Below are 27274 nucleotides of genomic sequence, written 5' to 3'. Positions count from 1 at the left end.
GGAGAACAATTGAGGTTTGTTTTTATTGCAATTACCAATTTAGCATAGCTGTAGGGCAATACATATGATAAAAGATAAAATTTATCTAATTAGCACAAACTAAATAAAAATTGAACAAACATTTGTTTAAATAAACAAATTTTGTTATGGATTTAATTGGACTGGACATATGTAAAATGCAATGATTCCGTACTTATATTTTATTTACAACTTCATTTAACAATTCTATTTGAATTTAAATACCCTTAAAAGAGTCATTAAACAACTTCATGTTTTACATTGTAATTATATTTGCTTCAGTCTTGAATAACTTGAGAATCTTAAAAGCACATCCTTGCTATTACCAACACTGTTTAAGTTCTCATTTCATTCATAATACTTGGTATGCATACCATTGCTTTTGCATAATTTTATGGGGACTACAAACCATCGCTTAAAAAGTAGTCCAACGAAAAAGAGAATTTCTCCATGATTTTACTGTTTACTGGAAATAGGTTTCTAAAGTAGCAATTGCATCTAGAACAGTCATTGCCAATCAGAGATATTTTTTTTACGAATTTAAAAAATTGTGTAAGATTCTTAATACATGTTTACACATGTACATTGTATAAGCTAATTAAACACTTGCATATATATGAAGTTCACATCACAAGAAGGTTTCATATTAAATAAATTTTTAAAAATAAAATCCTCCCACCCACCCCATTTTTTTCAAAACTTTGAATGAAAATCTACTAATTAATTTTAGTTGGCCTAATTAAAAAAATCCTTTCTCAGAATTGCTATACTAGCTATATTAAACATTTATTCATTAACACCATCCAAAATGTTATTTTCTTATTCATTGTAATCAGTTGTAATCATGATTACTTTGCCAATGTAATCATTAATTTAATCAGATATTTTTTGAAATGATGTAATCGTTAATTTAATTTAATCGTACAATTGACAAAGTAATTGTAATTTAATCAATTACATTGAAAGTAATCGGACCCATCTCTGCCCTAGTTCCGTTTCGCCCTGAGACCGTTCGCCCTGAAACCTGTTCGCCCTGATTTTTATTTTTTATTATAGTGTTGTGTTGTGTGTATTTCATTGAATATGTTGAAGTCAGTCTACAATTTCGCCGAATATTTACGATTTTTATTGTTTAGTATAGTGTTGTGTTGTGTGTATTTAATTAAATATGTTGAAGTCGGTCTACAATTTCGCCGAATATTTGCCAATCCAAGCTGACTATTTTATTTGGGAAAAATGTTACTTTTCATTATTAATCCATCAAAGGCAATTCATATACCAATCAGGGATATCAAAGATTTCAAATCATTCCTATTAATCAGCAATAAAAATTCAATCAAGAGTAATTAAAAGTAATTATCAAATAAAGTGTTACAATGCAGCCAAGAATTTTATTTAATTAATATTCTGTATTTAACTGTTAATAGATATACCGTATAAATTTTAATATATATAAATATATATTTCTTTCATTAATGTAACATATACGTATCATAAATGAAAATAGGGCGAACGAACCCAGGGCGAACGGATTACCAGGGCGAACAAACTCAGTGCGAACGAACCTAGGGCGAACATGTAATCAGGGCGAACGATCCCGATACCAAAAAGCGGGGAGGTGCAATTTGTTCTCATTCGTTGTGGTCAATTCGCAACAGTAAAGTGTAATAGTGTATTGCACAAAAGCAAAAAAAAAATTAATATAATTTCAAAACACATAAACCAATTCAAGTTCTTTAACTTCAGTTATTCTGTGTTAGAAACTTATTATGTGTCAAATATTTACTTAAAACCAAATTCAGACCTGTATCAAGTGCGAATATTGTGTCCATATTTGCCCCAACTGTTCAGGGTTAGACCTCTCCTGTCGTATACAGGTGTGCTCAGCGAAGCAAATTATTTTATTCAGTAATTTAAACTTTTACTAAGCACTGACAATTTAATGACAATAAACTTCTGCTGGTATGTTTTATTTATTTTATTTTATTTCCCTGATTCCCTAGAACATGATTGTTTTGATCTTGTTGACAAGCAGAGAAATTAACTGAAAGATTTTTGTACCATTCACAATAATCAGGCTTAATGTTGCCTAAGTTAAGAAGATCACAGTGATTTACATAGGATAATATACAGGTAGTGGCTGTTATTGACATTACACATAGTGATTTTGATGCTTAAGATCCTTTTATTCTGAAAAGCATAAAGTTTTAATTATTTCTTTTTGTAGTAAATCTCTCAACACCAACAATGATATAATGACAAATAATCAGCGGTCTAAATCAAAGACATATGGCGATACAGTAATACAACAGTTTAGAAGTTTGAGGGACAAAGATGAGCTCTGTGATTTCCAGGTATCAGCTGATGGCAGAATATTTAAGGTATGAAAAGATAATGAAGAACATGTGACTTAATAAAAAGATGGAATTTATTTATATGAGCCTAGCATTTAGAATATAGTACAGTGGAATGACTGGAGTCAAAGTGCTCTGGTGATATTTTATCTTTTTCCCTTAGATATTCAGAATAAGATGTTTTGTAGGATAATGTTTTAAATCTACTTATAATAGACATGGGGTCTTTAATTTGAGATCCTTGAACACGAAATTAAAGTCAAGGTCAAAGTTCAATTTTATGTTCTAGATTTTGACCTTTGCTGAAATATAAAAATTACAAGATGTGGTATAATTGCCAATGAGACAACTCTCCACCAGAGACCAAAAAAACATTGAGGTTAACAACTACAAAACTATAACACATACAAAATACACATAACCTTATGCAAACTGGTAGTAGTCATTTCTGAAATAATTTCATGTTACAATACATAGTAACCATACATTTGTAAAATCAGTGTGAAGTAACCTATCATTTGACACCAGATTGACATTTTGAAAACTGGCAAGAATTAATTATCCCCCTTATTCCAAGCAATAGTATATAGAAACCATATAACTTTGGGATCAGTGTAATAGAAGCTATCAAATATATGCATATGATACTGGAAGTGACATTTTTTTGTACTTAGGACGAAACCAATTATATCCCCATTTCAAATGGTACATTTAATATAAAATCTTCAATCATTTTAGGAATCAGGTAGGCTATCACTTGGCACCAGAAGTAACTTCTGTTACACCAGATTTAGCTGATCATCACTCTTTAATACTTCAACGAAAACAACTACAAACAATATTTTTGAATATCTGTGCAAGATTAATTATCTCCAAACACTATTTTTCTAGTATGAATGTGGGTTTTTTTTTTTTGCTGACTGGCCCTAATAGGCTTTGTGAGCTTTTGCCATCAACTGACATTCTTCATTGTATGAACCATAAGAGATAGGGAGAAATGTAAGTTGTCATAATGACCAGAACAATAAGATCAATAAATAAATTGAAGTTGCTGCCTTTGATTTTTTTACCCTCTCAATGTCACACAATGTTTAACAAAATAATATATACAAATAAGTCAACAAAGAGGAAATTATCAATTCATCCTACATGGATATATTGCCCTTGAATGATGACTATTACCCATTTTTGCAAAAACCATGAAAGATAGAAAAACCTTAAGGTAGCAAAAATATTCAACAAAATCAAATCTGCAATAAAGAAAAATTGCTGAAAGGTATACAGATAAAAAATTAGCTGAAAAGTATACAGATTTCTGGAAAGACAGTCTTTTTTAACGACCAAAATAACCCTAATGGAAACAAACTAAGAACATACAGAAAATTGAAAAAAGAATACAAATTAGAAAACTTTTTATTAAAATAGATTTGGATCGATACATGATATCAAATTTTATAAAAATAAGAATAAGTAATAGTAATCTAAATATTGAACAGGGTAGACACCGTAAATTACCTTTGGAAAAAAAATTATGTCCTCTCTGTAAAAAGGAAGTAGAAGATGAATATCATTTTGCTTTAAAATGCCAAATTTTAAAAGAATGTAGGCAAAAACTTTTTCAGGAAGTAGAGATTATAGTTCCAGATTTCACCAAAATGTCTGTTGAGGAAAAATTTGCATTTATGTGTTTTAATGATTATGACGTAACTAAAATTATTGTGAAGGGAGTTAATGATTTATATTAAGAAATAGCCTAGCTGATAAGAAAAACTAGTCGATGTAACAAAGTTATGATTATTTTATATTTTTCTTATAGTATTTGTTAAGAATAAGAATAAGAGAAGAATTTTATTAGTATAAAATCCAAACAATAGGATTGTTACTAAAATATACAACAAAAACAAACAAACAGACAGTGGCATATTAAATACAAAACGGTAGTCATTAAACACTACAAACATGTAGCATTGAAAGGAAAACAAAAACATAGATTATTAGTATTAATTATAATACTATTTTTGACAGCATGCCTCCTCTTTAAAATTATCAATTAAAATATTATGCTTATGTTACAAAAAATATGTTATAATATATATAACATTATAAGTTGAGCCATCAATTACACAGTTCATATATTGACATTATAATTGTTTCTTTCATTATACATTTCACTTATGTAGTTAACAATGATAAGTAAAATATCACATTCTTTGCAGGAAAATATAAAATTATTTGTTATGATATATATATTTTATAACAATTGCATTACGAATTTATGTACTTGTATTTTCAAATTTGCAAAAGTATCACCTCCTCCTAAACATCTAAATATATATATAGCTATATGTCTTATATAGAATATGAATGCTGTTTAAATTTCAATATTGTATGTTTGTAATGATTGTCATGTTTGTCTGGATAACAATCCAATATTTGGATTTTACACCAATAAAATTATTTGATTTTATTTAATTTGAAACCCCTTATAGGAGTAAATGTCCATGAAACAAGGTGTTTGATATAAGAAGATGTGGTATGAGTGCCAATGAGACAACCTTCCATCCAAGTCACAATATGTAAAAGAAAAACCTTTTTTTTTACCAATTTTTGTGTAATTTTAAGCACAAGAAGATCCACAAATAAGTCAACATTTTCCAAATTGTCAACTGTCTCCTTATAGGAATTATTGTCCCTGAATGACAATATCTTTAATTTAGGTTTTATTTGCATTATTTTAACTAGGTGAGCAAGTCTGGCTCTTGACATCTTGTTTGCAATTTATAAAATTGTTTATGATATCTGGTCTAATAATTTGTTAAAGTAACATTTAAAATCAGAGTTATCTTCCATTGACCATCATTGTATTGTGACCAAGTACTTAACCAGCACCTATAATTATGGTACTTATATAAATTCATCATTACTTTGGCTTATTTGTTGACCTAATATATATTAATGAACAAAGGAAAATATTGAGTTTGGTATGTTATATTTTCAAATTTCTTCTCTGAAATTACACATGTACATGTACACTTTGATCGAGAGTTGTCTCATTGGCACTCGTACTACATTTTTTTTATGTCTATGAACTATATGGTCAAATTATGGATATTTTTGTATTTTTATTCTGCCAGTTAAGGGTACTTTTTGGTTATAATCATTTTATAATCATTTTGGACCAGATTCTCAACAGCTGTCAAAGGATTCTGTGTAATAAATGATAATACATTCATATTGATGATGTCACTTAATCCACTCAGAAATTAGGATCTTTACAAATAGGGAAGTTTTGTTGTTTTGTTGTTTATCTTCTGAACCTTTCCCCCATGCTTTTCAAATTGAGATATGTTGTTAATGATGAAAAAATGTAGGTCATGTCCCATATTAACAATTTTCCTTTTTCTTTTTAGGATTGTATATTCTTCTATGAAGACAAATTATCTTTGATCTTAATAATTTTCAGATTTATCATTTTATAGTTTCCAGAATGAAAAATGTGACTATTTAGAGGATGTTCCACGTTTTGTCCCATTATAACTCAAATTTGATGATTAGATTTTTGAGAAATTCTACAAGTATTTCATTTTTTGTTTGTTTTGTGTCTAAAATTCAACCACATTATGAAGTACTCTTTTTCAGGTTCTTAAAACTGGTACATTGTACTTTTAAAGTTACTAAGCATGACATTTAATATCTTTTATAGGTTCATAAAGCTATGTTGGCTGCCACCAGTGATTACTTCCGAGTCATGTTTTCTGGTACCATGGCTGAAAGTAAGCAAGACATGATTGACCTAAAAGGGGTTTCAGCAGAAGGACTTTTCCACATCGTTGAATTTATTTATAGTGGAGAAATAGCGCTAACCCTTTTGAATCTCCAAGAAGTAGTTCATACAGCTAGTCATTTGCAAGTCATGTCTGCATTGGATCTTTGTAGTTCATACATCAAATCTTTGCTAACATTTGAGAATGCCAAAGATTTTCTGACCATTGCTAACACATATTCTTTATATGAAGTTCTTAAGCATTGGCATAATCTGATTTTGTCACAGTTTTACGAGTTTGCCAAAACGAAACTCTTCTTGGAACTGGATTCTTCTGATTTAATTGATTATATTAGTGATGATAAGTTGCGGACTAGTTCTGAACACAAACTATTTAAGATTTTAGAACTTTGGTTTCGTTTTAATTCTAGTAGCATTGCATCAGGTGTTGCATTACGGGTATTAAATCATATCAGATTTGGCCTGATGACGGAATTAGAGCTAAGTACAGTTCAAGAGAGTGAAGTGATCAAACGGTGTTCTGGGTCCATTCAGAATATATTAAAAGGATTCAAATTCCACACAGATTGTAGGAAAGGACATCCTGTTATTGATGAGAGCTGTATAATCCGACATTCTCGACCAGCACTCATCCTAGTTCATTACGGGTCTTCTCATCAACCGTTCCAAATTACTTCATACGATCCAAGAAGTGAACAGTTTTACAGTTTATTTTCTGATTTGAATGGAAGCAGAGATTGTCGTATTAATGTGATAGATAATTTTACTTACATTTGTAGTATAGTAGATTTTGGTGGTGGAACTTTGATGAGTTCCACTTTTAGATTTGATCCTAGGCATTTAGTTGGTCAGGATCTGCCTCCAATGAGAAAACTTAGACTTGATTTTGCACTGGTTGCTGATAAAGAATGTTTGTATGTGTTGGGAGGAAGCAATGAACAATATGCTATCTTAGACTCTGTTGAATGTTTCAATGTGAAGACAAATTCATGGTCCGATTTACCTCCTCTTCCTTCAGCTCTCCACTCCCTTGCTGCAGAAGTTTACGGTGACAAAATCTACCTCTCGGGAGGTGTGTCTAGTCATGATCGTCAAGCAACAAATACATTTCTCTCGTATAGTCCTGGATCAAGGAAATATGATGCAATGCGAGGGATGTTTTATGCTCGTAGATTACATGAAATGGTCGCCTTCAAAGGCAAAATGTATGTATTTGGAGGAATACCAAGACAAGGTGTTCCCTTGCATGGACAAATTCCTATTGAGTATTATGATTTCGTGACAAATCAATGGAATATGCTTTCATCTACTCTCAGTGGAAGGTCAATTGGACACTACATTGTGTTTGAGAATGAGATTTTATCATTAGGACATGAGCATCAGAATGCTAAGGAGAATGAGATTTGGGTATATAATCCAGACTGTGATAGTTGGAAAAATTATGCGAAAGCACCTCAGCGAGCAAACCTCACTTCAGCAATATGCTGTCAGATGCAAGTCAATTTTGATGACGAAAAAGTTGTTAAAAAGGTTTTTTGAAAGAATAGAAAATCAAAAAAAAAATCAAATATGTTTTATTATGCAGCCATGAATGAATAATTCAGTAAGATGTTTTATGCCACAAATGACCTTTCTATAGTTTTTTCCGGTTTTTCTTGTTCTTGTTAATTTAAAGTCTGTTGGTTTGAATTGCTACTGTTAATAATTTGTAAAAATCTTGCTATTATTTATGGTCTTAAATGGGGCATTAGGGTTGGTGTGTTACAAGGAAACACATTTTATATGACAAATGAAAACATTTTATTCATTTCAAGCTTGCAAGTATTTTCTGGATTCACTTTCATCAGGAATGTACAAAGATAAACATTTGAGAGATGCATAAACTATTTGTTTATCTCTTCATATTTCAGAAGGTATATGCTTCAGTTCTTGATTTCAGATACCTTTTGGTACAAAGTAAATAATATATCTATTGTCATTGACCTCATTTTCATGGTTCAGTGACTGCTTGAATTTTTTTTTTGTCATGTTAATTTGTGTCTTATTATGAGTTGAATTTCTAATATCGAAAGAAACTTGAGGGATATCTGAAAATCTACCATTTTGAGTCTTTGAGTCATTAAATCATTTCAATTTTAAACTGTTGGTTTCCCTTAACAGTTCTTGAACATTTTAAGTAAAATGGTAAGAAAATACAGGAAGTAAATTCGATTAAACAGTCAATACAAGTTTGATGATGCTATGAATCTAGTGACAGTGTGATAATACCAATTTGGAAAAAAAACACCAACCTTTAAGAAATTTCCAGATCCTTGAATAGGATACATGTTTGTATTGATATTTGTTACATATATGGGTTTCTTGCAACGTCTACAGAGTTCACCTGACCTCGACCTCATTTCATGGATCAGTGAGCAAGGTTAAAGTTACGTGATTAGGTCTGTTTCTCAAATATTATAAGCAGTAGGTCAAAAATATTTGGTGTATTGAATGATTGGATTGGGAACATGTCAATCTGCAGGGTTCATCTGACCTTGACCTCAGTGCTAACTAGCTTTTGGTTCATTGGTACCACAATGTTTAATATTACAAGTAGGAGGTTAAGATTCATTTTAGGGGTTATGGGGCCAACAGTTAAGAATCGAGGGCCAATAAGGGTCAAAAACAAGCATTTTTCTAGTTTCCAGACAATGACTTGTGTGTAAGTGTATGGATCTCTCTGACATTATACCACAAGGTTCAATATAACAAATGGAAAACTGGGATTGAGTTTTGGTTAAATTTCCCCAAACATTTAGGAATAAAGGGCCAAAAAAGGGCCCCAAACAAGCATTTTTCTAGTTTCCTGACGATAACTTGTGTTTAAGGGAATGGATCGCTCTGAAATTGTACTACTAGATTCCATAATACCATGGAAGTAATAATATTACCTCCATGATACTACAAAGGAAAGGCTGGGATTATACAAACAGATCTCATAATCATGGATTTTGCCAAAGCTTTTGACAAGATACCACACAAAAGATTACTATATAAAATGAAATACTTTGGCATATCAGATCAAATCATAAACTGGGTCGAATCCTTTCTTTCAAACAGAACTCAAACAGTACTTTTAGAAAACATGTCATCTTCAAAAATACCAGTCACTTCAGGTGTGCCACAGGGTACAGTGCTAGGACCTATACTCTTCCTTTTTTTACATAAATGACCTTCCGGAATACATCAAACATAGCAAAATCAGACTCTTCGCAGACGACAGTATAATTTACACACAAGTTAAATCTCAAAACGACTGTCTCAAGCTTCAAGAAGATCCAGAAGCCGCCATACAATGGGAGCAAGACGGGCTCATGTCTTTCCACCCAGACAAATGCAACATAATGAACATAACAACAAAGAGAACTCCCATCCACTTCTACTACAACATGTATTGGCACATATTAGAATCAGTAAAACATGCTAAATACTTAGGTATCACAATTTCTTCAGATTTAAAATGGAGCACCCACATTCAACAAACAAGTCGACAAAGCAAACAAATCTTTATGATTTATCAGAAGAAATCTCAAAGTCCAGTCACAAAAAATAAAAGAAAGAGCATACCAAACCATCATAAGACTCAAATTAAAATACTGCTGTACCGTATGGGACCCCTATACAAGCGAAAACATACGATCATTAGAAAAAGTACAGAGACAAGCGGCAAGGTATGCATGTAACAGACATCACAACACCAGCAGTGTGTCTGAGATGCTAGACACCATGAAATGGCAAACATTACAAGAACAAGGCTAATAATGTTTCACAAAATTACAAACGAAAATATTGCCATTCCTTCACAAAATTTATTACAAAGAGTCAGTCCATCACAAGATCCACCAATAAATATTCTTACCGACAAATCCAATGTAACAAGGACAGCTACAAATTTTCTTTCTTTTGTCAAACAATTAAAGATTGGAAAAAATTATCCTAAGTCATAACAAAAAACACTACCACAGAAACCTTCAAGGATGCACTCACGCACGATGTGCTCCTCGATACATATCCACACCTGACGTAATCTTAAATTAAAAAAAAAAAAAAAATGTAATATTAGAAAAATCTAGATAAAAACGATTCAAAAACGAAAAATCTAAAATGTAAAAATTAATAATATAACAAATATATACAAAAAATATGGAATACATCTTTGTTTAATTATATTTATAAATACATAAATTTGAAAAAAAATACCAGGCATGGCCGGAAAGTAAACATCTGTATGTTGATGGTTTTCTGAAACTAAAGAAGAAGAAGCAGAAGGGGAGGGGGCCCAATTTTTTTAAGGGATTCACATTTTGAAATTTTTGAAAAGTTTCAAGAAGAAATCTATAATTGCACAGTATTGTGTAATACATTTGTAAGATCTGTGACCACACTTATTTTGTGTCAGAAACTTTTATTATGTAAAAAAAATCTGATCACAATCCAAATTCATACAGTATCAAGCTTGAATATGGTGTCCAAATTTGCCCCAACTGTTCAGGGTTCAACCTCTGTGGTCGTATCAGGCTACGCCCAGCGAAGAATTTTATTGTGTTTTTGTTTGTGTTCCACTTTATATAAGCAATAGATCAACTTTATTTGGTGCATGGAAGGGAAATTATTGAATTGTGTATGTGTCTGTCTGGCAGGTATCGGACCTTGACCTCATTTTCATGGTTCATTGGTCAATGTTAAGTTTTTGTGTTTTGGTCTGTTTTCCTATTAGCATGCACAACAAGTTAACCTTTTTTTATGTATCCAAAATCTGCAAGGTGTATATGTCTGTCTGACATGATTTATCTGACCTTGACCTCATTGTCATAGATCTTTAAAAATGTAAGTTTCTGTAACGCGTTTAGTATAAAAGTGTCAAAGTAAACTCAATCGTCAGTAAATTTATAGCAATACGCAATAGAGGCTACAAAAAGATTGAGTTTCCCACCAGTCAATCGTTAAACTTTATTTGTGATCAGACACTCTCGATTCTGCGATTATGCAACAAATATCAGCAATTAATGTACAAAGTGTTTTTGCAGTAGTTTGTATAATTTCAAGAACCGTCTTTTAGTCAAAAATAGGTCAAACGTAAGCAAACGCTCGTGTGATATTTAAAACTATTAATAAAACAATGAAATTATAAACCAAATATCAATACTCGGAAGTCTGAATGTCATAAGTGGACCAAAAGTGGGTTTACTGAGACGGCACTTCTATGTTGCATCACAATTATATACAGGCTATTGACGGGCATGCTGAAGGGTACAAAATACGACTGCAGCACTTCGAGTTAGAAATAGGTTAATGTACTTTTTAAATGTATGGATTGGCTCACTTAACCTCATTATAACTTGAAAACTGTATAAGTTTGCAAATATTGTTTTGACTTGTCCTTGAACTTCACATCAAGACGAACCAGAGAAAATTCATCTCTTGCTTATTGGTTAAAAGTTCCGTAAAACATTTGAATTCCATGTATATATACCATATTGCAAGTACAATTTTCGGTCATTTGTCTCTTTGTAATCCGAAAAGTGCAAGAGCTACCACAAACCAGATGAACAACACTAAGCAAAGATGATCCAAGTAGATGTCAAAAGAATAAATAAAACACACACACACATTAAAGTAGCACACATAGCATTATTCAAATTTTTAAGGGTCAACTGTAAAAGCTCCCACTGCAATCTGATTAAATGTAAGTTGCTCGTGTAAGATCTGAAAATTTCTCATGAGGGGTCGCATCAGTATTAGACCATAGTACAAACCAAATGTCAAGTTATAAATCAAACAGATGTGCAACATATAATAGTGAACAATACCCATAAATATAAGAAGATATGGTATGAGTGCCAATGAGACAACTCTCCATCCAAGTCACAATTTGTAAAAGATAAACCATTATACATAGTACAGCAAGCTATAAAGGGCCCAAAAATGACTAGTGTAAAATCATTCAAACGGGGAAAACAACGGTCTAATCTATATAAAATTAAACCGAGAAACACTTATGAACCACACCAACAAACGACAACTACTGAACTTCAGGTTTCTGACTTCGGACAGGCGCAAACAAATGTAGCGGGTTTAAACGTTTTAATAGGTACGAACCTCCATCCTTACCCGAAACAATAGTGTAATATCAGTGGCGTAGCTTGCATGTATGCTCAGATGCTCAAGCATCCACATCATTTTGACAGAAAAAAAATTATAAATAAAGATATGTTCGCAGCAGTTAAACTCGGAGGTATCCGTATGTAACAAAGGTTAGGATATGAGGATAGCATCCAGTTATTTCCGATGAAGTATGCGTGGTCTTTTATTAAGGATAATTTAGTTCGTGTAATAAAACAAGATATCGCAGAAAAGTGTTCTCGATTTTTTTCGTAAAAAGACTACGTCGTCGTCTACGGCAAGTGCAGAAAATGATGCACATATGCTCGGACATGTTTCATCTGAAATTGAGCCTAGCGGAGCGATGGCTTCTACAAATGACTAACAACATAACTGACAACTAAACCACCATATCCTGATATCGTTTCCTGTGAATTGAACGACGACGTGAAAAAACTAATCTGTAATAGAGTGTGATCATTCCTAGGCTTATCAGAAAATTCCAGTTCCTATCTAGGTCCACATATTAATTTTATTTTCAATAAAAGAACAAAGTTCCTATGTCCCCTGCATTGCACATATTTTATGTAACCAATGAACAAGAGCAATAACTAATAAAATTTAAATTTTTACCTTTTCCTTTTATTTTTAATGGAGAAATAAAAGCTTTAGAGAAAATGCAATGGGATTTCCATTTTAATTTTCATTTCAAAAGGTCAAAGCTTAGGACTTATTTTCGAAATTGTCATTGCTGATGATAAAAAAAATCTGGCAAGAATTGTACACATGAGAGTGCAAACAAGACCGGATGGACGGACACCAGGTATTTCGATGATGTCCCCTGCGACGCGTTAATGGGGTCACTTCAGTTCCTATATTCCGAAGTGCCGCCGTGATAGGGCCGTTTTTTGAGAAATGCTAGAAAAGGGGATGACTTCAGTTCCTTTATACAGAAGTGCCGCTGTGATAGGGCCATTTATGAGATGTCAAATATTAAGATTGGTGGGAAACTTTTTCATCAAATAAATACATTATGAATTTCATTCAGTTTCGAGAATTTCGAGAAAACATTAGAATTATGTTTGAAATACAATTATATGAATTGGTTGGTATTTTGAAATTAAACAAAAATCTATATAACCAGTGTCGGATTCTATGGGAGCAAATGTGCCTACAGGAACAATGTCTGAAAAAATATAATTTTCTGCATAAAATAATCCAAAAAAAATCGCCTCGCTCCGCTCAGCGAAGGCATCCACATCATTTCAACCCTGGCTACGCCACTGAATATCACAACATAGAAAGACTCGCATATCTTTTTATTTTCTATAAAAGGAACCAGTATGAAGCAGTATAAAACAAATTAAAAGAAGAAAAAAAACTGCCCAATTTATGGTAAAAAAATACAAACAAACCCACTGGAGTGCATGCTCTTCTTGTCAAACGAATGTAGCCGTGTTCAACATCTTTATGGGCGCTTTTTAATCGCCATAACCTTTGACAGTGGTGTAACAGCAAATTATTAGACCTCATGTCCTTTTAAAAAAGTCAATTGATAAGTGTGTGACTTGTAAAACCTTTAAGCTTAAATACCAGTAACTAACAAAAAGACACTAAGTACCAGTCTAAGAGAACTGATAATCATTGAATGTAAATGTATGCCATTGAATGATACAACATAGGGTAACACTAACATGACTAATACTCTTGACCAATAGAAAATGTAAATATTGTTTTTTGGTTTCAAGGATTGACTTCAATGTGGACCTATCTGCATTTCGTCATCTTTTTAATAAATATTTAATGATCAGTCAAGGCATTGGTCAGAACATAAGTGTAACTTTCCACTATAATTTATATCGATATATAAATAATTTTTATATACGTATGTGATGGACTCAAAATAATAACAAATTTCATAAGGAAACGGCTTTTTAATGGGAAAATAATAATAATAAATAATAAATATCTCACTATTTTACACACATAGAAGATGCAAAAAGGATATCCGCTTTACATGTCCTTCCCATTCATTCTTAATTTACAATTATATATATCTGTACAACTGCGAATCAAAATGATTCGGAAATGATGTCATCTGAAACCAAACGTGACGTCAGCTTAACCGGTACCGGTTATTTTGCAAATTAACATTAAAATTGAACAATAACACACGGCAAAATACATATTTATGAAAAAATTAGGTCTTACAAAATGGAAAGGACGGCTCGTTGAAAATTGAAAGATATATTTAAATTATTGACGGCATATGTTTTATTTTGGTTATACAACCTCCTAAGTAACAGAAAGGCTACAGTGACATTTTGTAAGACCTAACTTGAGAATAATTTTGATACTGTTTCACAGATGAAAATTTGTAAAAGTTTATTGTTATGTTGAGATCCTCTGTTCATTTAGTCAGGGTATGGGCCAGCCATCACTTTCTTTATAAATTCTGAAAAGGAAAAAAGTAAGTATCAGTATTTAGCAATTAAACCCAATTCATTATATTATGTCAGACGTTAAAATATTAGACATAAGCCATTACAAATATTGTCTAATGTATATGAATGCAGGTATTTTCAGTGAACATTTGTAAAAATTGTGAAGAACTCTATAAATGAACATTTCAAAAATATTTCGTATGCTTACACATGATAATATTGTAATTTAAATATGTGATATCATAATTGAGTTTATTGCAATAAACGTCTTCATCTTACTAGTATCTTAAATTAACGAGATATCATGCATTAAGGAATGTGTTAGCCAGGAAACTGATACAATTTAAGACTGTCTAGTAAGACTTCTGATTTTCATCATTATGTGACTATTATCAGACTATATACTTAGTTATAGACCTACCCTCATATTTTACGTTTCCTTCTAAATCTTCTTGTAAATCTGTAAGTCTAATGATGTCATCGACTTGTTCGTCTGTTAATTTTTCACCTGAAATATAATATACATCATTAATGTTGTGCAATAGAGATATATAAGAATGTATTCGTGAATTCAAAATGAAAAAGGCCATCACAAACAAATATCAGTTTACAATTACTTTGAGAATTTCTCCTGAAGGTATTGGTCAGCTTTTACTTCACATATACAATTAAAACCACTGTCGTCAATACTTTTTTATGATGTTTGTCAAAACCATAAATCATGATAATTTTGATAAAAAAAGGTTCAAAAATATATCATAGGGTACTGTGATGTATTAATGTTCAGCGGCTCTTTTATTTGTCCACTCTTAGTAGTTGTACCATCAAAGTCCGATTTCTAAATGTTTTGACATAACACAGTACTGAAAACATTCGTCTTTGTTGCATCAAAGTTCTTGATAAAAGGTTATTTGATATCATACATTCGAAGCTGACACTTACAAATTTTACTGAAAAAAATAATGTTGATTAAAGTCTTACCTAATGAAGACAATACTTGTCTCATCTCAGCTCCGGAGATGTAACCTTGACCTTCCCTGTCGAAAGTTTTGAAAGCCTCCATGTAGTCGGCGTATGTACCCTGTTCTGTCTGTTGTTGGACAGTTTCATAAAAAGCGAGGAAATCTTCAAATTTGTAGCCTTTCTCACCTATAGAAATAAAATAAACAAGTTAAATTATTGTAAAAAAGAGTATAAAACTTTATAAATTCAGTGCGACCTAAGCATTTCCTGGTCCTATAGGAATGGTGCTTAGATTCCACAAGTTTAGGTTAGTAGTGTTGTTATACATACAGATATAGAAGCATCAAAATCCCCACAAAAAAAACTTAAGGGAACGGTTATTCTTCGTATATTCGTAAATTGAGCAACACATATTTCTCTGACTGGTTCGTGTATGGTCGAAATCAAAGTTCAACTTTCAGCGTATTAGTTTTTGAAACTACGCTACGTAGTCTTTAAGCAAATATACAGGTAATGAATTTAGAAATGAAGGTTCAAACTATTGTATAAAGTATTGTCTCACAACAGGGGCCCGACCTGGCGAGTTTGTCCAAAAGAGACCTGAACTTATCTTTATTACAAAAATTAACTTTGATTTTTTTGTTTATAATCTATCCTAATAAGTTATCAAAAACAATTCTTGAACTTTTGCTAGAACGTTTGGTCTGAGTTAATCTAGAACGTAACTCTTCCTGACGTGACTGTTACAAGCCATGTGTAGTCCAGTAGTTGGTTGCTAATGTCATTGTTATTTTTCGTTTAATGAAGTTTTCTCTTTGGTAATCATAGGACATTTTATTTCTATTTTAGACTATGAGTAGAATTATATACTGAGATCAAACATAAAAGAACTTTTAACCACAGGGAGTGCGGTATGCTGTACTTCAGTTGTTACTTTCAACGCGTCTTGATGAAAAGCAATTGCAACATTTTTCACATATTGCTGTGTACGTAATAAGATGTTATATAGATACTACACATCCTATATATGTCCTATTCTGTGTTAAGATGCACATGGCATATACTTACCCATCTTTTCTGTGCCGCCATTCTTCTTGATAACAGCATTTGTTGGGTTGATTCCTAGACACCGACACACATCACCGATCTTGCATGCGTCTACGTCTCCGTCCCGACCATCCCAGAAATCAAAAAGGTCAAACACCTCACGGGCGTCTGAAATAAAAAAAATAAAAAGGAATAAAAACCTATTTTAACAATGTAGATCAATGTACAGGCCTTTTCAAGCTAAAAACAAATGATGACAATATTAATTTCTAGAAGTAGTGTCACTGCAGCGAAGTTAAATGATAAAAACACAATAAAACACTCTAGCTACAACAACATTCAGGTACTAAAAAGAAAGTCCGCCTTGTTTTGTCATAAAGCATGCCTTTTATATATAGCTGATAACTTTATGGGTTTTGTAAATTGTTCATGGTAGTACCATGAACTTAAGTTTCATAAATCCATTTCTTTGGAACTCTGTTGGATAGTTGTTTCATTGATACTCATACCACATCTCCTCATTTTATATTTGCGTATGTACATATACTTTTGATTAAGAAAGTACAGTTCAGAGGCAAGTAAACAGCCTTTAACAAAGTTTGCCCTTATCTATAAATGATTCTTTGTGATTTCTAAATGTAGGTAGACCTTTAGTACGAAAGTATCTTTATCTTTTATTCTACCTTAAATTTTCCAAATCATATAATTAAGAAAAGAAACGAAAATTTTGATACATTATTTTGTTTTGAGTCTTTTGTTCTGTGTGATGACCAAAAATGTGTAGCAAGTTATTCCATGTTGCATCATCATTTTTTTTCCAAAACACATTGTTGTTCTTTGATTCCATATAAAGTCACAATGAGAAGCGCGATGTTAGCTTTATCGTCGTCTCAGAAATAAAAATGTAGCTACGGGACAATCTTATGAACCGAAACCATCACAGCATAGAAGATTATAACATTATTATATCAATAAACATGTATCTAAAAATTCGAAAACAAAAATCTTGCGCTTTGGTCGACAACGATATGTATTTATTGAGCATGCATGGGTTTTTTCAACAACAAATACAATTTTGGTTTACCTAGGTTTTCTGCTAAACAAAAGTCTTAATTTATATTGCGACTAAATAGAGTGTAAATATTTGGAGCAAACCAGTGCCAAATGACGTAAATTGGTGGAATTTACGTAGTGTATTCTTCCTGGAGATAATTACTATGATACGGTGTATATACACAGAGAGATAAAGCGTAGTACTAAAACAATTATCTACGTATGCAAGGAACTGGTATTTACATTAAAATAAACTTCAAAGAAAAACATTAAATTATTTTACAAAATGTATTTAGTTTTACAATGATTCAACCAACAATACTAAAAATACATTTCAATGACACTGCAGAAAGTGATGCCCGGTTCACTATTTATAAAATATTTCCCAAAACAGTACACGAATGAATTAACTGTTGACTTTTAGATTTTAATTATCCCGAAATAGACTTTTCTAAGTATCCCTTCTTTCGAAGTTACTTCATTTTGAAATTTATATGATGACCGATTCAGTATCCATATAAAAGTATTTATCAAAAAAGTACACGTGTAAGGCAAGTGTTACATTTAGATTTAATATTCCAAACTGGACTTTTCTATATATTCCTACTTCCCATCAAGTATCAAGTTTTGAAATTTACTTTTTTCAAACGTTTTTCTTTCAATTGAACAATCATCAAGTATTGGTTGAGTTTGGTTGTCCAAAAAATTGTATTACTGGTTATTTTCCCCTTGTTTATTAATCAGCATCCATCACGCTAAAAATTGCGATTTGATTCAGTTGATTTAAACTTTGGCTCATTACGAAAGAGCAAGGTATACACATTACAATTAATAATCAATTACTGCACGTCCCCCTAGTGGGGAATATAAGTCATTGCGACATGTAGAAAATACATTTTGTGTATCTTACACCGCTGTATTATGATACTGCAGCGCCATTTTAGGCAATGGTATCACAGCGAAGCATAATCAAGGCAAAGTGCCAACTGATCGGATTTCGGTATACAATCGACAAGATATTATTAATTCGTCAGAAAAACATCATTAATATAAAACATGTGTGTATCTATTATTGGGTGTTGATGTGCAGATAATGAGATGAAAGAAAAAAAAGAGAGGTTATTGTTCGGCAACTGCAACGATTAATCAATTTCTGCAAGCAAAGCGATATCTTACTAGACATCCCACGACTTTACTCACAGGTTCTTGAAATTACGTAAAACATCTAAAACAATCAAATGTGAAATAATAAAGTGTAAAAATAGAAAATAAATTTAGAATTTAAGTAGTTTTTCTTATTGTTTTAATAAACATATTATTTTATAATTTTATAAAAATCTAGACACTGCAGACGAATTAAAACAGTATTTGCTGGGTGTTGGCCTGTTTTGAAAGGTAACTGTTCTCTTAAAAAGGGGGGGGGGTTTAAACAGTCGAACTACCATTAATGAATGCACTAACCTGCCTAATAAAACCTGTCATGACACCACATACTCTTACGGTAAATTAACATTTTTTGTTGAAGTCCCCTTTTTGTAAAAAAATAACCTTTACAAAAGAGTTTGCTTTCATAATTCGAACGAGGAAAATAATTTTGAGGTGAACAAAACAACAAATATCAAGTTAAGAAAGATTCTAACGGTTTCTTTCCATGAAATTATCCTCCCCTGTATTTTTATGAGCAGATAAGAAATTTCCCCAATTATACCCCCAAAATACAACCCGTTCTATCGATAGTATGCACGTTATTGATGTTGCACCCATATGGCCTTGTAATTCGATACCACAGACACACGCCGTTGTAAGAGGATGCCCACGGGGTGTCGATAATTAATCCATAAAAAAACAGATAAATGCAGTGATTTTACCAGTAACACACTCCAAGTTAAAATAAGATGCCTTATCTTTCTACATCCTCTCATCTTAGTTTCACAAGAAATATAGCATAACAAATCCATGAATAGCATGGCAACAATGTGTAATCCAAATTGATAAAGATACATAATTGCACAGTAAATCCAAATATTGTGTGCGAATTAGTAAAAATAATAAAAGGTTAGATATAATAAGGAAAAAGGGATTTTCACTGCAAACTTGCATACCTTCGATCTCGCCTTTTGATAACTTCGACTGAAAAAAAAAATAAAAATAAAATGTTTAAAATAGGGAAAGAAATATGAAATAAAAAGTAACAATCATATTTAGGAAGATCAATCTTTACTATAGATGTACTCTGAATGCGTTTGCAAATACATTATGAAACAAGTTAAATGTTTTCTATTAATACACGTCGTAGACTAGTAAAATCCTTATTTAGTGAGCTAGTATTTTTGTGAAAGTCGAGCAAAATTGAATAAAAAGCAATAAATATTCAAACAAATGCTTTCAAAAACAAACCAAATGTGAAGATGTTAAGATAAAAAGCTAACTTACCATTTTGAAGCTTGGAGGTTGCCGTCGGTCGTAAAAGTGAAAGTGATGTCGGAAGACGGAATGATTGGAATGCCGTGTGTTTGCAGATATGCAGTATCGTCTATTTATAAGACGAGTTCATGTAGAGATGTAGGGAAGTCAGCTCTATGCGTATCAATTAACAAAAGTTGCGTAACTGATACCCTGTGGAGACTAAGCCACTGCGAACTGATAAACAAATATCTTGCCACTTATTAATGTTCCACGATAATCAATTATGCAAATTTAACACTATGATACATTTTTGTAAAACATCTGCATCCTTAATACCCCCATGGGGTAGTTAATATGGACGTGTATACATAAGACGTGTATATTATTATCTGTTAAATAAATTATATATAAAGTTGAAAACTATAGCAACTCTTAAACCTATGTGGGGCGATGTTACAAATTCATTTCTTAAAAAAATCCTTATTAATACTTTTGCAAAATTTCGGGGGCGTAATGAACATAAAAGGAGAGAAGGGCGTGCACTGAACTTGACACCAATCTAGCAAGGGTACAGCAGAAACACAGATGTATATACTTATCATGCTGATCATATTGTTTGTATCTATTGATATTTTGTAATCCTTTCCGTTTAGCATTGGGGTGATATTTTGATGACATTGGTAATGATATCAAAGGCTCGGTTAAGGGGAAATCTGGGTATAGATTGGTCATTTTAGAAATTAAAACCTTTAAAAAAATATGTACTCGTTACCTGCACTTATTTGTCAAAAGAATAATTCCTTATTACAAATACAAAACTACATTTTAATTCTTGATTTATAAATTAAATTACAGACATGCGATGCTTTGTGTTTAAGATGCTCTAATAGAGATGTTGAAGATACATTTCACCTTCTTTTTAAATGCAATGACTGAAGGAAAATTTGACGAAATTTTGTGACAATTTAAAAAAATAGAAATACATGCATTTGCTTTATGAATAATGAAGATAAGGTTATATTACAAAAAAGATATAGTATGTGTGTTCCATACAGAAACGCAAATACTAAACAAAACAGTTCATAACTGCATTAGATGCTCAAATAAAAAAAAAACACGTTTGGTTTTTAGAAAAGATTTGGAAAATGAAATAATTATACAATATGTATTAACTTTATTTTAAATATAATTTTTGATGTTTGTTTTAATCAAACTTCAGAAGTGGAAATGTAGTTCTCATGAAAAAAACTAAAATAATATACAAGTATTTATTTTGAGTTGTAAGCACTTTGGAGAGAGTTTTATACCCAGAATGGAATTTCGTACTTGAAAGGTGTTCTTGTCAAGTCAGTTAACATTCCCTTATTCTGCATGATGATGTATATTTGTTTTATTAACAAACAATCGTTATACATTTGCTATTGATTTCGAAAGGATAACAAGCTCTGAAGTTTATAGCGTATATTTTTTTTAATTTTAACTGAAATTAAAAAATAAACTTTTTTTCTGAAACCAAAAAATAATGAAATAATCACAGATACAAGTGAAAATATACAAAACGGAAATGTCTCAACGTGTAACACATTTTATAGTGAGTTTTAGGAAAATATATTCATTTATCACATAGTGCTGTTATTCCTAGCTGACGGTTCGTTTTCCTCTTCAGGACAAGTTGTATACTTGGATTGGCTTGTCCTTGATATATCTTAAATTTTAATATCTTTTGAGAATTTTGTGGTGATGGCAGACCTATTAGTGTTAGACGATTTAGAGTAACAACTTCAGTTATTGTATAGACACCTGTTTGCCAAGTGTTGCACAGATAGTCGCTTTGCATGAAATTGAGAACAGAAATGGGGAGTATGTCAAACCATGGAAGTATTATATTGACTCAATATAATACTTCCATGGTCAAACAGACAACAACCCGACCAAAGAGCAGAAAACAACCGAAGGCCACCAATGGGTCTTAAACACTGCGAGAAAATCACGCACTCGGATGAGGTCTTCAGCTGGCCCCAAAAAGAAATGGTCAGTTAAAATGAAGTCAAACTTCACTCCAAAAGATATAAATGAACTAAAATTAAAAATCATACAAGATTTAAAAAGACCAGAGGCTCTGGCTAAAAAATGCGACAAGGTTAAACATGTTTAGTGAGATTTCAACCTTTCCCCTCAATGATACATCTAGCCAATGTTGAATTAAGCTTAGATTTGCCTGCTTAATGCGACTTTTAATTTCATGAGATTAGTTTTTGATGCCGAGGGCGACTTTGACTTAGTATTTATGCTTACTTCAACTTTTACTTTCGTCATATGCATGAATTTAAATTGCATTCGTGCATTTGCATAACCTAAGCGCATGTAAATATGTAAATACGAGAGGGCCAATTCAAACCAAGGAAGTGCCACCCTCCACACACACACACACACAAACACAACACACACACATCGTAACATGACGAAAAACTTCATACACTACTTAAAATCAGAAACCACTATTTGTTTAAATCATTTTGTCAAAAAGTTATAAGCCTTAATTGATTTTTATAGTTCGTTCTTATGTTGTACTGTTACACCACTGTCCCAGGTTAGGGGGAGGGTTCGGCTTATGCTCACATGTTTAACCCCGCCACATTCTGTATGTATGTGCCTGTCCCAATTCAGGAGCCTGCAATTCAGTGTTTGTTGATGTGTTACATATTTGTTTTTCATTCTGTCTTTAATATAAATTATGCCTTTAGATTTCTCGTTTGATTTGTTTTACATTTGTCATTTCGGGGCCTTTTATAGCTGACTTTGCGGTACAGACTTTGCTCCTTGTTGAAAGCCGTACGACGACCTATAGTTGGTAATTTCTGTGTCATTTGGTCTCTTGTGGAGAGTTGCCTCATGGACAATCGTACCACATTTTCTTTTTACCTGTACCACTTTAAACAATGGTCATCAATATGTCATATTTTCCTCAATTACTCATCGAAAAAAAATAATTAAGAACTATATCAGAAATCATTATCATTCTAGATCTAGAGTTGTGCACACTTTATTTTAAAATGGAATTCATCTTCCGCCTCATAGGAGCGTACTCTATTTTATAAAGCTATTTTCAGTATTATATCAACATCATTCAACGGCTAGCGTGCGTGCGGTTAATTACTCATATTTTGGCATCATGATTCGCTTTGGAAATTTCATTTAGAATGCAGATATCAAGATTACCAAAAGTCCATTACAAGACATCTAGTAATGGAGTTCTGATATCACAAATCATAGGATGATTGATTATATAGGGAATCACTGAAGAATTTCTGCCCCCCCCCCTTTTTACGAAGAGACTGGAGTATCTGAACCTCAAATTAACAGATTGACTAGAATCATGTTGATACCAAGCATGCACGAACAACCATGTACAGTTAGTTTTCTACAGAAAGAGAATTGCCACGCATTTATATCATTTGACAAATTGATATATTCCAAGGCTGTTTATATTTATAATTGGGGAACAAGTAAATGTTGTACATTTTATAGAAAAATAAGTGGTAATCAAATATATGCGCAAAAGTGCAAATGTACTTGTTAGGTGTAGTGTGTATTCACTTGTTTCCTGTTAAGCCAATGCATGGATTTGTATGCTTTGAAATTTTGATTGCTACAAACAAACAACCGTCACAAATGTGTGTAGACTAACAAAGCACCAATCGCCGCGTTTTAAAACATGTAACATGCATTTAAACAAAACTATTCACATCCCTGTGCAAATGAATCTTCTATCTAAAGATAATTAGTTGGTAACACTGATTACATGCATCTGTTAATCAGAATTTCTTTGCCAAATAATCGGTATTGTCAATCACCTTGGGGTTTGAATCACAGCATCATTGATCATATAACATCATATTAAAATTTATGAATGACAATCATCTCACGGATCATATATTTAGTTGCATGTCCATATCTTAGTTAAGGCATAAATGACCAAAATGATATCTTAATTTTTATAAAGAGAAAATCGTATATGTATATGCTGTCATATGAATTGAGTACCATTTTGTTCTTGTATGTCCTGCCTTTAGATCATTGAGACTACGGTTTTTACCAAACTATTATTGTTCAAGGCCAACTAATAGAAAGCTGGTATTTCTTTTACAGGCTAGCTCAAAGAGTCTTACTAAAAAATTGTGTAAATTTCTTAATGCGGCATGGAAGTTAAGATCTCAAATAAGCATTGCATAGCAGTTGTAATTATATGCTTATGACCATATTGTGTTGTTCTCTGTTTGTTTACTGTCATCATTATAATTGTATATTATGTTATTTTGCTATAGCATTATGTTTGCTTCTGCAATAAAATATATTCATTCATTCATTCACTACGTTCGAACAATGACTGAGATCCCTTAACAAACAGTAAGCCATTTTTGTTCAATCACATGCAGTGTTCATGTGCTTTGACCTAAGTACACAAAAGAGCAACTAGTTATACTACCGTTCCACCTACAATTAAATTCGAATTCAAGCCTCGTACAAATAATTTTAATTCTCCAATTATGTATTTATTCAGTTCAAGCATTGATGTAGGTATTACATCTATGGTTCAAGATTCCTACGACGTTTTAGCTTAAAAATGTGTGGAACATATAAATGACCTTAGTAAGGATAAATTACATATTGTATCAATACTTTGGCACGCTCCATTAACAAGATACAGTCTGATTATTTACTACAAACATATGTGTAATCATTACGTGTTAATTAAAGCCAGAAACTTGTATTGGAAGCTGGCCCATGTTATTTTCAGCATGGCGCAGCACTGCGACACTGTAGGATGCTAAGTAAATTAACACACAGTAATTAATGAGAATATGTGATGAACAGGATATAATTAGTAGTAACCGATCAGACAGTTTATGGTAATGTCTAATTTTGTACAGTTGTGAAATTAAGTGAAATTTAAAAAAAAAAAAAGAGAAAGGAAAAGTTAGTTAAATTTGATGTCGCTTGTTTTCAGTCTTTTAGGACTTAGTTGACTTTTTAACTGTTTAAGTATGCAATTAATAGAATCAGATAAAATTTCAAAAGAAAAAATGACACAGAATGAATGTGGTGTAAGAAATTGAACATTAACCTTTTATAGTTCAATATCTAAATCTAAATACAGGTTAACCGTTACATTCAGCATGTCAAAGAACCCATATTTTCATTTTTTGTTGAGATCAAACAACTAAAAAAATGAATTTTGGACCCCGATTTTGAACAACTTTGAATAAACTGGGCTTAAAACTAAAAAATCAAAATGCATGTTTAGATTTAGCATATCATGGAACCCTTTGATTTCATTTTTTTTTAGAAAAAAAACCCTCTAACTTAGTTTAATTTTGGACACTTTGGACCTTAATGTGGACCAATTTTAAAAACCGGGTTCAAAATAAACAAAGTACACACGCTGAAATATCTCGCCTTCTTTTATACTAACCATTAATTTTATGTTGATAGTTCTAAATATAAAGCTGAACTACAAGTATCACATAAACTTAACATGATCCAAGAAAATGAGGCCAAGGTCATATAAACCAAACAAGAAATAAATGTACACCTTACAATCATTCCAATACAACTGATATGGCTTCTTATAGTTTCTAAGAAAAATATTAACTAAACATTGACCAATGATCCATATAATGAGGTAATGGTCGGATGAACCATGTCAGACTGACATGTAGACCTTACAATAAATGTATGCATTAAGTATAGTTGACCTACTGCTTATAGTATCCAAGAAACAGACTAAACCATGAAAACTTAACATTGACCAATGAACCATTAAAATGAGGTCAAGGTCAGATGATACCTTCCAGACAGACATATACACTTTGCAATCATTCCATACAACAAAAATAGTTGACCTATAATGCTTATAGTTTAAAAAAAGCCCCAGACCAAATCACAAAAGCTTAACACTGATCAATGAACCGTGAAAATGAGATCATGGTCAAATAAAACTGCGAAACTGACGTGAACGTATAATTTGTGCATACACCAAACATCGAGGTCAAATAAATTTATCCTATTATTCATAAGAAATAAATTAACATTTTAATCATAATACATTTTTCAAGAAACATGAAAATGAGGTCAAAGACAATTGACATATAACAGACGGAAACTTCGTACCATAAGGCATCTATATACATAGCAAGAAACATCCAGGTCTTCCACCTTCTAAAGTATAAAGCTTTTTTTAAAAGAACGCCGCCGAAACACCATCTCTATGTCGAGCTTTCTGCGATAGAAGTCGCAGGCTCAACAAAAATCTAAATACACGGTTAACTAAAGGTTATTCATTTTTTGTTGAAATCAAACAAAGTTCAATTTAGGATCTTTTAAACCTTTACACGGTTAGATTCCGCATATTACAGAGTTCAAGTTTAAACCCACTGAAATTGGTCATGACATGAGCATTTCATACAAAGCATTGAAAAGTATTGTTTTTGGTTCCTTTTTCTTAAATGGTTAGGGCCATTAGTGATTACCCCCAAAATCGATTTAAAATTCCATTTGTTTTGGTATGCAACAGTGTGGTACAATTTCATAGTAGATTAAGCGACTTATACTCAAATGTTAGTGTCTGAAAACCAGAAAATCCTAATTTTTGCCCTAAATTCCTATACGGTCTGGTCCATATACCCAAAATCAATTCTAACCTTTTTCAGTGTGGAACTTTGTGGTTCTATTTCAGAAGGATCCATAGTATGGCATACGTTATTGTCTGAACATCAGATAATCCTCGTTTTAGCCCCCAAAGGAGTAGGTCCGGTAAGGACCGATTTTGGCCTCAAATTTCAAGTTCATCTGACGAAAGATTTAAGACACTTATTAAACACTTTTAAAGTGTCTATTTCAATTGATTCAATAAGTTTATGTGAAAGATTTTTACTGATTTACTCATTAAAAACTCTCCGATTCTAGCTTAAATATGAAAAATCTATCAAATATGCCCAAAAATGTCACTTTTCAGATGGTTTTTGTGAAAAAAGAAAGTGGCCGCATCCGTGTTCATCCTCAAC

General features: G+C 32.0%; 3 protein-coding genes across 10 annotated transcripts in view; 1 reads left to right on the top strand and 2 right to left on the bottom strand.

Annotated features, from left to right (window-relative positions):
• Positions 1 to 7724, top strand: part of LOC139517529 (kelch-like protein 9) — a 28581-nt gene extending 20857 nt beyond the window's left edge. For all 8 annotated transcript variants that reach the window (XM_071308715.1, XM_071308713.1, XM_071308718.1 and 5 more), the window contains 2 exons: positions 2246 to 2399; positions 6076 to 7724. In XM_071308715.1, the coding sequence (XP_071164816.1) occupies positions 2246 to 2399; positions 6076 to 7695 (1774 nt within the window). In that variant the 3' untranslated portion in view covers positions 7696 to 7724. The remainder of the gene's footprint in view (positions 1 to 2245; positions 2400 to 6075) is intronic.
• Positions 1 to 27274, bottom strand: part of LOC139517536 (arylacetamide deacetylase-like) — a 572982-nt gene that overhangs the window by 213060 nt on the left and 332648 nt on the right. The window lies entirely within an intron of this gene.
• On the bottom strand, positions 14212 to 20347 carry LOC139517523 (myosin essential light chain, striated adductor muscle-like). Its single transcript, XM_071308691.1, has 6 exons — positions 20238 to 20347; positions 19907 to 19934; positions 16773 to 16919; positions 15723 to 15890; positions 15163 to 15249; positions 14212 to 14752 (listed from the first exon to the last, which is right to left on the bottom strand). The coding sequence occupies exons 1-6, from the start codon at positions 20238 to 20240 to the stop codon at positions 14712 to 14714; spliced, it is 474 nt and encodes a 157-aa protein (XP_071164792.1). The 5' UTR covers positions 20241 to 20347; the 3' UTR covers positions 14212 to 14711.

Source organism: Mytilus edulis, chromosome 3 (assembly GCF_963676685.1).
Source record: "Mytilus edulis chromosome 3, xbMytEdul2.2, whole genome shotgun sequence".
Lineage (NCBI taxonomy): Eukaryota > Metazoa > Mollusca > Bivalvia > Mytilida > Mytilidae > Mytilus > Mytilus edulis.
The sequence above is the reverse complement of the archived record's forward strand: the minus strand, read 5'-3'. Positions and strand labels throughout refer to the sequence as shown.

Bases quoted from the DNA above. Each gene is read 5' to 3' on its own strand.
- LOC139517523 (XM_071308691.1), bottom strand. The intron at 15,250-15,722 runs GTAAGACTTTAA...ATTATATTTCAG, and splicing joins ACAAGTATTGTCTTCATTAG to GTGAAAAATTAACAGACGAA. The intron at 14,753-15,162 runs GTAGGTCTATAA...TTTCCTTTTCAG, and splicing joins AGGAAACGTAAAATATGAGG to AATTTATAAAGAAAGTGATG.